Source organism: Coregonus clupeaformis, chromosome 7 (genome assembly GCF_020615455.1).
Source record: "Coregonus clupeaformis isolate EN_2021a chromosome 7, ASM2061545v1, whole genome shotgun sequence".
NCBI lineage: Eukaryota > Metazoa > Chordata > Actinopteri > Salmoniformes > Salmonidae > Coregonus > Coregonus clupeaformis.
The window spans coordinates 51,481,049-51,496,709 of record NC_059198.1 but is presented as its reverse complement, the minus strand read 5'-3'; the positions used below and the strand labels follow the sequence as shown (position 1 = coordinate 51,496,709).

At 40.8% G+C, this 15,661-nt stretch overlaps 1 protein-coding gene across 3 annotated transcripts in view; it reads right to left on the bottom strand.

The window, feature by feature from the left end:
* Positions 1–15,661, bottom strand: part of LOC121570344 (netrin-G1-like) — a 217,913-nt gene that overhangs the window by 192,509 nt on the left and 9,743 nt on the right. For all 3 annotated transcript variants that reach the window (XM_045221423.1, XM_045221424.1, XM_045221425.1), the window contains exon 2: positions 15,149–15,661. This exon is cut by the window's right edge and continues 231 nt beyond it. In XM_045221423.1, the coding sequence (XP_045077358.1) occupies positions 15,149–15,394 (246 nt within the window). In that variant the 5' untranslated portion in view covers positions 15,395–15,661. The remainder of the gene's footprint in view (positions 1–15,148) is intronic.

Below are 15,661 nucleotides of genomic sequence, written 5' to 3'. Positions count from 1 at the left end.
GTGGAACAGCCCCTGTCTGAATGAAGAGCTGGATCAGCTTAGAGAAAGGGTTAAAGGTCAAAATTGTCTGTGTCTATAAAAGGCCACCAATATTTTCAGATGCAATCTCTCGGGCGTAAGAGTTGATGACTGACTAAACCAGTGAATGAATGGATGAATGAATCAATGAATGAATGTAGTTTACATCTCAGAGCGATGGATCCTTACAACTTCGTATTAGATTGCTTTCCTTGCTCTGGTGTTCATCTATTGCCTAAATGTCATTAGAAACTTAGGGGAAGGCATACTGTAGCATGTATCCCCATTGTAAGCTGAGTCCATAATGAAGAACATGTTCCATTAGTGAGATAGCCCTGTCTTTGTATGTCATCTACGAATAGTGTTAATGACCTCATATAATGGTGGCGGTGCCAAAGGACCTTTTAATCATCTCTGTCTTTGTTTTCTAATTTATTTTTGATTGGCTATGAAATGCATCGCAGCACTCCGGATTCAGGTTCCAGCCATCATCAGCACTCAGGTTCCAGCCATCATCAGCACTTTCTGGTTGTGAGGGAGGGAACACACGCCTAGATTTGTGCCCACACACACATGCACGCACACAAACGTGGGCACGCGCACACACACACACACACACACACATTCACATACATGCAGGAACATCTTCTTTAGGCAGCATGTGCTTACCCTTTCCTGTAAGCAACACAAATAAGATCGAGATCAATTGTCAGTCACAGGAAAAATTATGCTAACTGGTACTTCAACTAAGCTAGAAAGAAGAATGTTAAATTTACATTTACATTTACGTCATTTAGCAGACGCTCTTATCCAGAGCGACTTACAAATTGGTGCATTCACCTTATAGCCAGTGGGATAACCACTTTACAATATTTATTATACTTTTTTTTGGGGGGTGGGGTAAGGGGGGTAGAAGGATAACTTTATCCTATCCCAGGTATTCCTTAAAGAGGTGGGGTTTCAAGTGTCTCCGGAAGGTGGTGAGTGACTCCGCTGTCCTGGCGTCGTGAGGGAGCTTGTTCCACCATTGGGGTGCCAGAGCAGCGAACAGTTTTGACTGGGCTGAGCGGGAACTGTGCTTAAATGATACCTCAACTAACCTAGAAAGAATAATGTTAAATTATACCTCAATTAACCTAGAAAGAATAATGTTAAATTATACCTCAACTAACCTAGAAAGTGGTTGATCAGAAGATACGACAGAGTCTGGAAATCCCAGTATCAGGAGTGAATAAGCAGGAAATCCAATTTGATTGTGGAGGAAAGGGGTTGAGTGTGTTAGAGTATGTGCGTGTGTGTTTATCCCACATCTGTTGCAAGGGGGTAAGGATGTTAGGGAGGATATAGGATGAACCACTATAATTATTTGCTAAAATAATAATTGCTTGTCAAAAATGTAATGTAATACAATGGAAATCCGGGTTATAGGTAACAATCCTACGCATGAACTTCCGACATTATTACGCATATTAATTGATAATGATGGAAAATAAGATATGGAAGATATTTCAATAGATATATATTTTTATATAGCTATATATATATATTGAGGTGAGAGCATTGGAAATGCTTTTGGTGGTTGCCCTGCTTCTGTTTTGTGGGTTGCACTGTGTGCTGTTTTCAAAGGATGGGTCCTGGCCTCTAGGGGGCCTAGGGATCCGGAGGGACGGGGGTGGTATGCCGATCACTGGGATGACGGCCCAACTTGGGATGGGGAGGGGCTTTAGCGGGGGGATTAGTGGAGAACAATTGGAGGGTTACCTAGTAGCAATGCAAATATCATGGTAAAGCTATATGGACACTCAATCACTATGGTATTTTGTATTGGTAAATTTACAAACATATATAATGATAAATAGATTTGAAACTTGTATCTCATTATGGTATGTGGTGAAATAAGTATAGCCAGTTATAATTGCAATGGCTTAGCAGATAATAACAAAAGAAGAACAATATTTACATGGCTCAAAGAGAAGGAATATAATATATATTGTTTACAGGAAACTCATTCAACAATTCTAGATGAAGTTGCGTGGAAAAAGGAATGGTGGGTGGGGGGGGGTTGTGCAAATTGTCCAAACAGATACGCAAGGTAGATGGATTATTTTAAATATGGTATTGGACCATAAACAGATATGGCTCATTAACCTTTACGGACCAAATAATGATGATCCACACTTCTTTGACAATTTATATAAGAAACTATCAACCCTGCAAGCAATTCAAGACTCTATTATTATGGTGGGAGATTATAATGCCGTTTTAAATAGCTCAATGGACCGTAAAGGAAATCACACTACAAACTATCACCCTCATGCTCTTAAGGAAATCGTGAATGTCATAGATACATTAGAACTGGTAGATATATGGAGGCTTAAATATCCTGATCTAGTGAGATATACATGGCGGAGACTCAATCAAGCTAGTTGTCTTGACTTCTTTCTTATGTCATTCTCGTTGGCACAAAAAGTGTTGATAGGGGACAGAATGCGGTCGGATCATCATATAATTGGCATATACATTACTCTTACTGAATTTCCACGTGGGCGAGGATATTGGAAATTTCATCAAAGCCTATTGGATGATAACTTGTTTTTAGCTAGGACAGAGGAATTTATAACTGATTTTTTCCGACCTAACATAGGTACAGCAAATCCCCTTATTGTATGGGACACCTTTAAATGTGCCTTTAGAGGCCATGCAATTCAGTACTCATCTCGAAAACAAAAGCAATTTAGGTCAAAAGTGTCCATACTAACAAAGGAAATAGAAGATCTAACAGAACAGATAGATAGCAATAAAAACTGTAACAGAGGCTCAGAATAAATTAGAGGAAAAACAAAAAGAAATGGAGAAACTTATTCAAGAAAGATCAAGTGTAATATATTATAAAAATAAAGCAAACTGGATGGAATATGGGGAAAAATGCACCAAATTATTTTTTTATCTTCAACATAGAAATGCTACCAAAAATAATTTACTGAAACTGGTTACGAATGACAGAGTGACACTAGATTCACCAAATGATATTTTGAAGGAGGAAACAAAGTACTTTCAGCATATGTTTTCGTTTCAGTCCCTTCCATCTCCTCTAACTGAAGCTAATTGTAGAGATTTTTTTCTATTGATAATGTAAAATTAACAGCCATACAGAAAGACTCATGTGAAGGTGAAATTACAGAGGGGGAACTTCTGGATACAATTAAAGACTTTAAGTCCGGGAAAACTCCAGGGTTGGATGGCATACCAGTCAAGGTATACCAAACCTTTTTTGATATACTCAGAGGACCATTATTAGCATGTTTTAACCACTCCTATGTAATTGGTAGATTATCAGACACTCAAGAAGAAGGTCTGATTTCATTATTACTGAAACAGGATACAAGTGGAAAATGTAAAGATCCAGTCCATGAAAAAATTTGGAGGCCCCTTACACTGCAGTGTTGTGATGCAAAAATTCTAGCAAAATGTATAGCACATAGAATTAAAAAGGTATTGTCGGATATTATTCATTCTAATCAGACAGGTTTTATACATGGACGATACATTGGAGATAATATAAGGCAAGTACTGGAAACAATAGAACACTATGAAAAATCTGGGAAACCAGGCCTGCTATTCATAGCAGACTTCGAAAAGGCATTTGATAAAGTATGACTGGGGTTTATATATAAATGCCTGGAGCATTTAAATTTTGGAGAATCTCTTATAAATTGGGTTAAAATTGTGTATAGTAACCCTAGGTGTAAAATAGTAAATAATGGCTATTTAAACTGTTTTAAACTGTCAAGAGGAGTGAAACAAGGTTGTCCACTATCGGCATATCTATTTATTATGGCCATCGAAATGTTAGCTATTAAAATCAGATCCAACAATAATATCAAGGGATTCGAAATCCAGGGCTTAAAAACCAAGGTGTCATTGTACGCTGATGATTCATGTTTTCTTTTAAATCCACAACTTGGAAAGGTAAATATCTGTCAATTTGTCAATTTCACTCACAAAAAAAAAAGAAGGTATAATCTTTGTAAATGATATCATAGGTAGGACTGGTGGAGTTATGTCGCACATGCAGCTAACAAAAACATATGGAATTGTCTGCTCTACCCAAAATTACAACCAAATAATTGCAGCATTACCGCAAAAATCGAAGAGGAAAGTGGAAGGGGAAAAAGTAAGGAACTTGTCTGTCGGCCATGCATTAAAGAACATAATAAGTTAAAGAAAATTGTGATACCAGTTTCATTTCTGGACCAAAGGATTGACAGCCGTCCCATATAGATTGCAAAATAGTTGGGAAGAGATTTTTGACGTACAGATTCCATGGCATAGTGTTTATGAACTGATACGCAAAACGACGCCGGATTCAAAACTTAGAATTGTTCAATTTAAATTATTATATACAATTCTTGCTACCAATAGAATGTTATTTATATGGGGGATACAATCTTCCCAGCTCTGCAGATTTTGTTGCGAAGAGACAGAATCATTAGATAATTTGTTTTGGTACTGTCCATTTGTTGCTTGTTTTTGGACACAGGTCCAGGAATGGCTAAAGGATTGCAATATTTACCTGGAGCTAACCCTGCAGATAGCACTACTGGGTGATCTGAAAAGTCATAGTCAATCGATCAATAATATAATAATACTTTTGGCGAAAATGTTCATTTTCAATTTACAATCTGTAGAAACATTGAGAATAGAAATGTTCAGAACTTTTGTAAAACATCACAGTACAGTTGAAAAGTATATTCCAAATAGAAATCCAGTATGGATGGTGTTAAGAGATAGTTGGGTGGTGTTGAATGAAGTTGAAGGATGGGACTAATAACAAATAACAACAAGATAACTAATGTAAAGCATACTGTGTCCATAATAAGTATATAGGTTATAGGTTGAGAGCTTTTGTGAAAGAGCACAGTTAGAAAGATATGGCATATAGAAGCAAACCGGATGGACATCATGAAAATGATCGGAGAAGTTGAGGGTAGAGGAAGTTCAGGAGTAAAAACAAACAAAATATAATTATTGTAAAATTGACTGTCCATAAAATGTATATAGTATGTATAAGCTGGGAGTAGAGGCCTAAGCATTGTTGTTCACTAGTTTACTCCAATTGGGAAGGGCTGGTGGGGTTGGAAAGTAATAAAGGGAAATACATTTTTTTAAAGGATATGTATGTGTATTTATATGTATGTATGTGTATGTGTATGTATATATATATATGTATGTTTATATATATATATATATATATATATATATATACATTTGCGAGAGAAAAAAAACATATGGGGGATTGGAAGTGATGCAGACAATTACATTGATGGAAGTTACAATCTATCTGCAATATTAAAGCTGATCTACCCCCTAAATTAAAAATAATAATAATAATAATATTATACCTCAACTAACCCAGAAATAATAATGTTAAATGATAACTAAACTAACCTAGAAATAATAATGCTAAACGATATCTCAACTAACCCAGAAAGAATAATGTCAAATGACACCGCAACTAAGCTAGAAAGAATAATGTTAAATGATACCTCAACTAACCTAGAAAGTGGTTGATCAGAAGATACGACAGACTCTGGAAATCCCAGAATCAGGAGGGAATAAGCAGGAAATCCAATTTCTGGAAATGTTGCAGCCCTAGTAAGGAGGTGTTCATACCATCTGAATATCAAATTAAATCCTGAAACCTCTCCTGAACACTTTTCACCTTCCTTTAAACCCCTCCAGAGAGGTGACTGGCAAGCCACCTCCACCACTGCAGACTCCTAGCTGTCGCAGGCAACTCATAAACTATGACTAAAGGGGATGGAGAAATGTAATATCACGGCAGAGCTGTGTGTTATAGTTCACCAGGGGTCAAATTATTGCTCAGGCAAAGGTCACTGGACTGCTAGAAGAAATAAAGGCCTAGTGTAGTAGTAGATGATGGGACTGCTGTCTCCCTGCTAGGCATGAGCATTTGGGTGATTCCTCACAAAACTACAGTGCATTCGGAAAGTATTCAGACCCCTTGACTTTTTCCACATTTTGTTACGTTACAGCCTTATTCTGAAATTGATTAAATTGTTTTTTCCCCCTCATCAATCTACACACAATACCCCATGATGATAAAGCAAAAACTGGTTTTTAGAAATGCTAATTTATATACAGTACCAGTCAAAAGTTTGGACACACCGACTCATTAAAGGATTTTTCTTAATTTTTACTATTTTCTACATTGTAGAATAGTAGTGAAGACATCAAAACTATTAAATAACACATATGGAATCATGAGGTAACCAAAAAGTGTTAAACACCTTTTGCCTTGATGACAGCTTTGCACACTCTTGGCATTCTCTCAACTAGCTTCATGAGGTATGGAACGCATTTCAATTAACAGGTGCGCCTTGTTAAAAGTTAATTTGTGGAAATTATTTCCTTCTTAATGCGTTTGAGCAAATCAGTTGTGTTGTGACAAGGTAGGGGGGGGTATACAGAAGATAGCCCTATTTGGTAAAAGACCATGTCCATATTATGGCAAAAACAGCTAAAATAAGCAAAGAAAAACGACAGTCCATCATTACTTTAAGAAATGAAGGTCAGTCAATCCGGAAAATGTCAAGAACTTTGAACGTTTCTTCAAGTGCAATCGCAAAAACCATCAAGGAGTTGCTTCCGTCTGGCCACTCTACCATAAAGGCCTGATTGGTGGAGTGCTGCAGAGATGGTTGTCCTTCTGGAAGGTTCTCCAATCTCCACAGAGGAACTCTGGACCTCTGTCAGAGTGACCATCGGGTTCTTGGTCACCTCCCTGACTAAGGCCCTTCTCCCCTGATTGCTCAGTTTGGCCGGGCGGCCAGCTCTAGGAAGAGTCTTGGTGGTTTCAAACTTCTTACATTTAAGAATGATGGAGGCCACTGTGTTCTTGGGGACCTTCGATGTTGCAGACATGTTTTGGTAACCTTCCCCAGATCTGTGCCTCAACACAATCCTGTCTCAGAGCTCTATGGACAATTCTTTCGACCTCATGGCTTGTTTTTTGCTCTCAAATGCACTGGCAACTGTGGGACCTTATATAGACAGGTCTGTGCCTTTCCAAATCATGTCCAATCAATTGAATTTACCACATGTGGACTCCAATAAAGTTGTAGAAACATCTCAAGGATGATCAATGGAAACAGGATGCACCTGAGCTCAATTCCGAGTCTCATAGCAAAGGGTCTGAATACTTATGTAAATAAGGTATTTATGTTTTTAATTTTTAATACATTTGCACCAAATTTCTAAATAACCTGTTTTTGCTTTGTTATTATGGGGTATTGTGTGTAGATTGATGAGGATTTTTTTTATTTAATCCATTTTAGAATAAAGCTGTAACGTAACAAAATGTGGAAAAAGTCAAAGGGTCTGAATACTTTCCGAAAGCTCTGTACGTTTATATAACTCACCCTGGCCCTGTGAAGTCCCGGCATGTGTATAACTCACCCTGGCCCTGTGAGGGCCCGGCATGTGTGTGAATTTACATCACAATAGAGATGTGTATCCTCCAGTATAAACTGAATAATTATTAGAACGTTGGGTAAAAAGCGTACCTTCCCCCACCCTACTCTCTCTCTCTCTCTCTCTCTCTCTCTCTCTCTCTCTCTCTCTCTCTGTCTCTGTCTCTCTCTCTCTCTCTCTCTCTCTCTCTCTCTCTCTCTCTCTCTCTCTCTCTCTCTCTCTCTCTCTCTCTCTCTCTCTCTCTCTCTCTCTCTCTCTCTCTCTCTCTCTCTCTCTCTCTCTCTCTCTCTCTCTCTCTCTCTCTCTCTCATTCTCTTTCTCTTTCTCTTTCTCCCTCTGTCTCTGTCTCTCTCTCTCTCTCTCTCTCTCTCTCTCTCTCCCTCTCTCTCTCTCATTCTCTCTCTCTCTCTCTCTCTCTCTCTCTCTCTCTCTCTCTCTCTCTCTCTCTCTCTCTCTCTCTCTCTCTCTCTCTCTCTCTCTCATTCTCTCTCTCCTCTGTCTCTGTCTCTGTCTCTGTCTCTCTCTCTCTCACTCTCACTCTCCCTCTCTCTCCCTCTCTCTCTCTCTCTCTCTCTCTCTCACTTCCCACCATCTTACTTCGGCCCTCAAATACACAAGCTATGTATATACAGAACAAAACAAGAACAACACAAGACCATGATCGTGATTTTCCATAGAGGAGGGAGGAAGGTTTGAGATATATTATTTGTATCTTAAAGCATAATTGAGGCATAATTAATTGAAGTTGGAATATTTGTGACATTTTGTCCTTACCCAGGCCTCCTTTAAGACTCCATAATGTTTCATCTGTAGGTGCTACAAAGCAAACGTTGGTGTCATATGAAGCTTCGCCGCTTGCTCTGTAATACGAGTAGTATTTTGATTTCAATATCAAATTTCTTACATTAATTTATTAATATTGAAAAATATCAACATGGAAATGGAATTTTTTTTGATTTGCCACATTTTTTTAAATGTGTATGTTTTAACATAATATACTCTACTAATCACAGTACCAGAGTGGGATCTCTGCTAGTTTTAAAGTTAGGGCCCATTTTATTAGGGCTGTCCCCGACAAAAAATATATATTGGTCGACCGAAAGTCGTCTTTTCTTTCGACCAATCGATTGGTTAAAATTTGTAAATGTGTATTTCTCCATATATAGACCACACCCTACTGTATGTGTTTTTTAATAAAATCAACTATATGCATTGAGCTTGTCTGATGCTTTAAGCTTACTGTTGAAATAAGACACAAATGCCTCAAGAGGGAGCCAGAGATCTAGACCCAACCATTCTCCTGCTCCTGTTCCTCTTATAGTATATTAGCTCAAAAGTCTTGTGGAGCTCCTGCACCTAAATATAAACAGTACCAGCACCCAAAATGAGTACCGGAACCTATTTCAGTCCAAGTCAAGCATTGATAAGAAGTAATAGGTAGGCCTATTTTATGACGTTTCCACTGGATCAGAGCATGACATTTTTCCTTTGCACACTGAGTGGTTGTCGAAAGGGAGAGAGCTGGAAAGATTTTTCAAATACATTGAGGAACTATTGTAATTCTCACTGGATGTAAAAACAGACTTTGTTTGCTTGCTGTTTGAGGTGAAGAAAACATTACTTTGAGAAGCTCCACATGTTATTAGTGGTGGTGCATTAAGCCAATCAGAAATACTATCAGATCCCCAAATGGACACATTTATATGCCTACATTTTCACGCAGGCCAGGTAGCCTATAGGCTTACTTCTGTGCGTCCTTACTCAACAATGACAGGAGCGCTCCAAACAAAAGACATTGACTAAATTGACAAAACTCGTAAATGGAATGAAATAAACCAAAACTTGTTACTCACAAGTGTAACAGGTTGTGCGCTCTGCAAACAATGTGTCCACTCCGATAACGAGAACGGTAAGACTGGAAATTACCGTAACCAAAGTAACAAACATTGTAGATTTGAAATTACAGGAATTAACGGTAAATGTACTACTGGTGATATATGCAATGGAGAACTGATAAACACTAAAAATCTAACGCAAACAATTCCCACAATGAAGTTATGAAACAATGAATGAGCACAAATTGGGGAGAGAGAAGTGCATTGTGCATCTGGGCGCATGGTCAATCCAACATCTGCATTGGCCATGCAGCATTTACGGTGATATGGCCTCAGCAGAAGTCAGGGCATTCATACTTCTTGCGCTTACGGGAGCAGTGCAGAGCTTTTGTGAAGGAAGTGAGTTTATGTTTTTACAGGATGTATCGCCCCCACCTACCGTCAACCAATCATGACACCTCTGGAGGCTCCGCAATTGCGTCACACCCGACCACATTTGCGGATCAAGCATAAATTGGCTTTTAGTCTAGGCCTCTGCAATGGATTAGTTCACTGAGATGGGCGCAAATATATATATATATAATTTGTTTCTGCTCGACAAAAAAAAATATTGGTCGGCCAACAGCCTATCGACCAAACAATCAACCAGTCAACTAATTGGGGTCAGCACTACATTTTCTACAGAGAAATTGACATTGTAGCCGGTGTATCCACAGCCCTCCTTTTACTTGTGTTATTTCACATCCTGCAAATCACCAGCAGAGGGCGACCATTTTGAATCTATTTTCACATTCACTCTGTTGGTAACAAATTGGATCATAACTCTAAAAATAGCAGAGATCCCACTCTGGAACTTTGTGTTGGTGACACGGGAGGGAAAGAGTTAGACAGAGTAGCCATACATGCACAAGTTAGACAAACATGTTGCTGACATAGGTTATCGATCTTACCATATGGTAGTGCCTGTCTTGACTGCATCAAATTGATGTAAAGAAGCTAGCTACGCTAGCCAGCAAAGTTAGCCAACTAGCTTTCTGGGCCTTCTGGGCCTTTGCTTCAGCTAACAAAGTAAAGGAGGCGTAGCTAGCTAGCGAGGCTAACTGAGGTTATGTTTCTGCCCTCCTCTTCCTAGTCTACAACAACTCCATTCAGATTAGACAACAGCCTGTTGGTTCATTGTTGTCTAGTCCTTCTCATTAACATTCCGAAAAAAAACTTCCAGAAAGTTCTAACTAACTCGAGGTAAAAAGGAGTTGAAACACTCAACAAAAAAAGACAAGAGATGTTTTTCTTCTTGCTCACTTTGATCCACTGTACAGGATGGGAACAGGTAACCAACGTTTCGACTCCGAGCCGACGTTCTCCTTAGACAGTAACTTCATTCCCCTTCAGCTGATAGGCTACACATGGAGCCTCTGACTGTAGTGCCACTTTGGATTGGCCGACAATAAAAACAAGCTACGCGTGAAATGAGTGCAGCCTACCGGCATGTCCATTTTATGGGGCTGAAACGCAAAAACAAACAAAAAATTGGATTAACTAATTTGAGGTAAAAAGACAGAGATGTATATCTTTTATGCTCACTTTGATCCATTGTACAGGATGCGAACAGGTGACTGAAACGCCAACTCCTTTTTACCTCGAATTAGTCCTTTTGGAAGTTTTTTCTTGGTAAGCCATTCTCATGTTTTATAGTTAGTTGGATGATAATATAACATGATTGACCATTCAGTCTCCACAGTATAGTGACACAAAGTAATATTAGGCATTTTATTCTGATGACAAACTTGCGTCACTGCACAGCTTGAGCTCATATGAAATGTCTATTGTTCAATTCTAGACAGAAATGTAAGCTGATTTGAGAAATAACCCTCGATTCAATGTTTTGGAGGCCATCCCACAGTCTTCAGACTGAAATCTCACTATTATTATTTCGAACAGGTGACTGACGTTTCGACGCCAAGCCTACCATTTTATGGGGCGCACGTCATAAAAACTCAATTTAAAAGTATGTGGTATTAGTCAATTAAGAATGTCAAATGTCATGGTATTTAATTTTATGTTGCAATATCACATGAATACTTTTATTTAATTCAAAGCCTTTTCCATTTTTAAAATAATCTTATACTTTATTTTATTTTTGTATGAATACTTACAAATAATCAAATACTTGTTCGGTCGGTTCAGATATTTGATTAATCAGTTAACCGTGCCCATCCCTACTCCCTGCATCACATTACCTTACATTATTATTACATTACACACAAACTGGCCTTCTCCCAGCATCGCTGGCCCCCGGGATCAGAACGCTCTTATGAGCAGTGCACCACACCCTGATCTCTCTCAACTCTCTCTCACCCATCTTTCTCTCTCTCTCTCTCCCTCTCTCTCACCTCTCTCTCTCTCTCTCTCTCTCTCTCTCTCCTTCACACACCCCTCTCTCTCCCCCTCTCTCTCTCTCACCCCTCTCTCTCTCTCTCTCTCTCTCTCTCTCTCACAACTCTCTCGCTCTTTCAACCCTCTCTCTCTCACCCCTCTCTCTCTCTCTCTCACACACAACTCTCTCGCTCTCTCAACCCTCTCTCTCTTTCTCTCTTTCTCTCGCTTACCCCCCTCTCTCTCTCTCTCTCTCTCCCTCACCCTCTCTCTCACCCCTCTCTCTCTCTCTAGCTCACCCTTTTATCTCTCTCTCTCTCTGTCTCTCTCTCTCTCTCTCTCTCGCTCGCTCTCTCTCTCTCTCTGTGTCTGCAGACCATGATGTGATGTGATTTCTGATACCTCCGCTATCACACAGGAAGCAGACATGTAGGCCCTGGAACCAGATGCCTAGACCCTGCTGCTACCTGCTGGATACAAGCCCTAATCAATTAACAGCCATTGAATTGTCAGATGATGCCTGATGCTAATGGTAATTGCCTGAATACACAGTGATCATACTCATAATAAAAACTGCTAGGTCCCCTGTAGCTCAGTTGGTAGAGCATGGCGCTTGCAACGCCAGGGTTGTGGGTTCGTTTCCCACGGGGGGCCACTATGAAAAAATGCATGCACTCACTAACTGTAAGTCGCTCTGGATAAGAGCGTCTGCTAAATGACTAAAATGTAAATGTCTATTGACATCACAAGCAGTGTATCGGCATCACAGTTGCAGGTATTTCACCGGTAATTGCTCAAACATTGACTTACATTGACCCTACCAAGTAAAGAATGAACGGCCGTGAAGAGAGATGATTCACATTCTGATAATGTTGTAGCTAATAGCCTTGTTGATTTGTGCCTGGTAGGCCAGAGGCTGACTGTAGAACCAGCTAATGAGTGACATGAGCATGTTTAATTGAAAGACTTCAGTCACATAAAGGCTAGTGGTATCACTCTGACAGCCAGTGTTCCTGTTTGCAGTAGAAATAACAGAGCTAATTATAATGCCACGAAAGATCATTGGACTGTTACAAGACGCACGCAGGCTAATAATGATTAACTTGGTTTCAAAAAGTTGCTCTCTCCATTGAACCACTGACTATGAAATTAAGCACGGTGATTGCCATAGCAAAGCACGCACAGGCGCACACACACACACACACACACACACACATACACACACAGAGTAATGTCCCTCTGTACAAGTTTGGACCGATACGGATTACATACTGGGGGTCAAATTGTATCAATCTGGGTGCTCAATACCTCAAAAGAGAGGGGAAAATGACTCCATTGTGAAGCTGACCCCAAGCTGAAAGAGCCCAGCCATTTTAAAGGCAACCTTGGGAGTCTGTCATGGAGTCAGCGTTTTCAAAAGTGCCTCTGAGATGTCTGGCTGAATAATGTATCCTAAGAATAAAATACATTAGTTACAAAACATATTGAATAATTCACTTTTCAAAGCCCCTGCATACACAAGATATTAGCTATTCACTCATTGGGCATCGTTTTTCATCTCTCTCTCTCTCTCTCTCTCTCTCTCTCTCTCTCTCTCTCTCTCTCTCTCTCTCTCTCCTCTGTCCTCTCTCTCTGTCTCTCTCTCTCTCTCTCTCTCTCTCTCTCTCTCTCTCTCTGTCTCTCTCTCTCTCTCTCTGTCTCTCTCTCTCCTCTCTCTCTCTCTCTCTCTCTCTCTCTGTCTCTCTCTCTCTCTCTCTCTCTCTCTGTCCTCTCTCTCTCTCTCTCTCTCTGTCTCTCTCTCTCTCTGTGTCTCTCTCTCTCTCTCTCTCTCTCTCTCTCTCTCTCTCTCTCTCTCTCTCTCCATCTCTATCTCTCTCCCCTCCCCCCTCTCTCTCCATCTCTCTCTCTTTCTCTCCCCCTCTCTCTCTCTCTATCTCTGTCTCTCTCTCTTTCTCCCCCTACCCCCTCTCTCCCTCTCTCCCCCTCTCTCCCCCTCTCTCTCTCTCTCTCTCTCTCTCTCTCTCTGCTAAAATGACTGAAATGTATCTCTATCTCTCTCTCTCTCTCTCTCTCTCTCTCTCTCTCTCTCTCTCTCTCCCCCTCTCTCTCCCCCTCCCTCTCATCTCTATCTCTATCTCTCTCTCTCTTTCTCTCCCCTCCCCCCTCTCTCTCCATCTCTCTCGCTCCCTCTCTCTCTCTCCCTCCCCCTCTCTCTCTCTCTCTCTCTCTCTCTGCTAAAATGACTGAAATGTATCTCTATCTCTCTCTCTCTCTCTCTCTCTCTCTCTCCCCATCTCTCTCCCCCTCTCTCCCTCCCTCTATCTCTATCTCTCTCTCTCTTTCTCTCCCTCCCCCCCTCTCTCTCCATCTCTCTCGCTCCCTCTCTCTCTCTCCCTCCCCCTCTCTCCCTCTCTCTGTCTCTCTCTCTCTGTCCTCTCAGCAGATGGTTACTGTCTATTTTTATTCCTCAAGTAACTACTTTCTTGGAACTTTGCACTAATTATCTAAAGAGCTCTTGACATTTTAAAGAGTGCTATTTGTTCTGATATTATCTTTGATGGGTTGGTACACACACACACACACACACACACACACACACACACACAGACACATAACCCAAAATGAATTCACACGCCAGTGTGTTGCTAAACGTGGCCTGCTAGCTGTGATTTTCATAGCTAAAGAGCCCAAATGAGGAGGAGGCCCTTCACTAATGAAATACTTTACCCTATACACCCCCTTTACAAAAGACAGACACACCACTTCAGTCCTCAAAGCAACACTCTAACTTTCAAGTGGTTTTCTCTTGCGTGCTGCTAATTTCCCAATGCTAATGACACTGCGTTTTAGTCCACCAAGACTCTCTCAATCAGTGCCTGTGAATGAATGACTACCTGCCGTAGAGACATAATGCATATGGAAAATGAGTGTGTAAGCGGCATCCCAATGAATACCCAACAGCAAGATGATATTTTCAACAGAGAAATTAATTTAGAAAATTGACATTGACACGCTTTCACTTCAGGCGTATCTCACACACATCAAGGCATCATTGCCAAGCCAATTATTTACTGTAAGTGGTTAGAAACTGCACTGCGTGATTATAAATGTCGTATGGCCCCTGGGAGAATAAATGAAAATCCATCACATTACTGAGAAGGTGTGAGACCGGTAGAATACATATGGGATTCAGAAATCATTACATATTTGCACATGTAAAAAAGCCACTTTACGTGTGTGTGTGTGTGTGTGTGTGTGTGGGTGCTTGCGTGTACCAGCTATCCTAACTTTGGTCCAATCATATCTCCCATACTCCCGTCTTACTGCATCCACTAGTGAGCTTGTATAACTACAGTGAAAGGGAATGGGCCTGTCTATGGGAGAGAAGGGTACAAGTCATATTTGAGACAGAGAACAGAACTTACCAGGGCACAGTATGTCTCAGGTGGGTCTCCACAGGTGATGTTGGGTGGGTCCACCGTAACCTTCAGGTACTTGGTCATGTCCATGGCCTCGGGTTGGCAGGCCATGTAATCCCAGGTGAGTCCTTCGTCTGTGTACACCTGAGACTTACACACGTCGTAGTGTCCCCAGGCAGCAGGATAATGCTGCATGGTCTGGCACACACTGGCCCACAGCGCCTGCAGTGTCAACAACAGTGGGAAACGCATGGCTACTTCCTGTCAGTCACGCTGGGTCTCTAGAAAAGGGATGTTTCTTTCTCAATGAGGAATCCCCTCTCTTTCCTCTCTCCCAAAAACACAGAGACAGAAGAGTTTATGAAATAATCCAACCTTTACGGCGAGAGGAGCCAAGGAACTGTGGCAGCATGCCAGCCTGCTGTTGACAGCTTGATGAGGGGGGAGGGGGGCACCACTTGTTTTGATCTGGAGTCCTCTCCCAACTCCCTTGGTCTCTGACGTCTCTCTCTCTGGCCG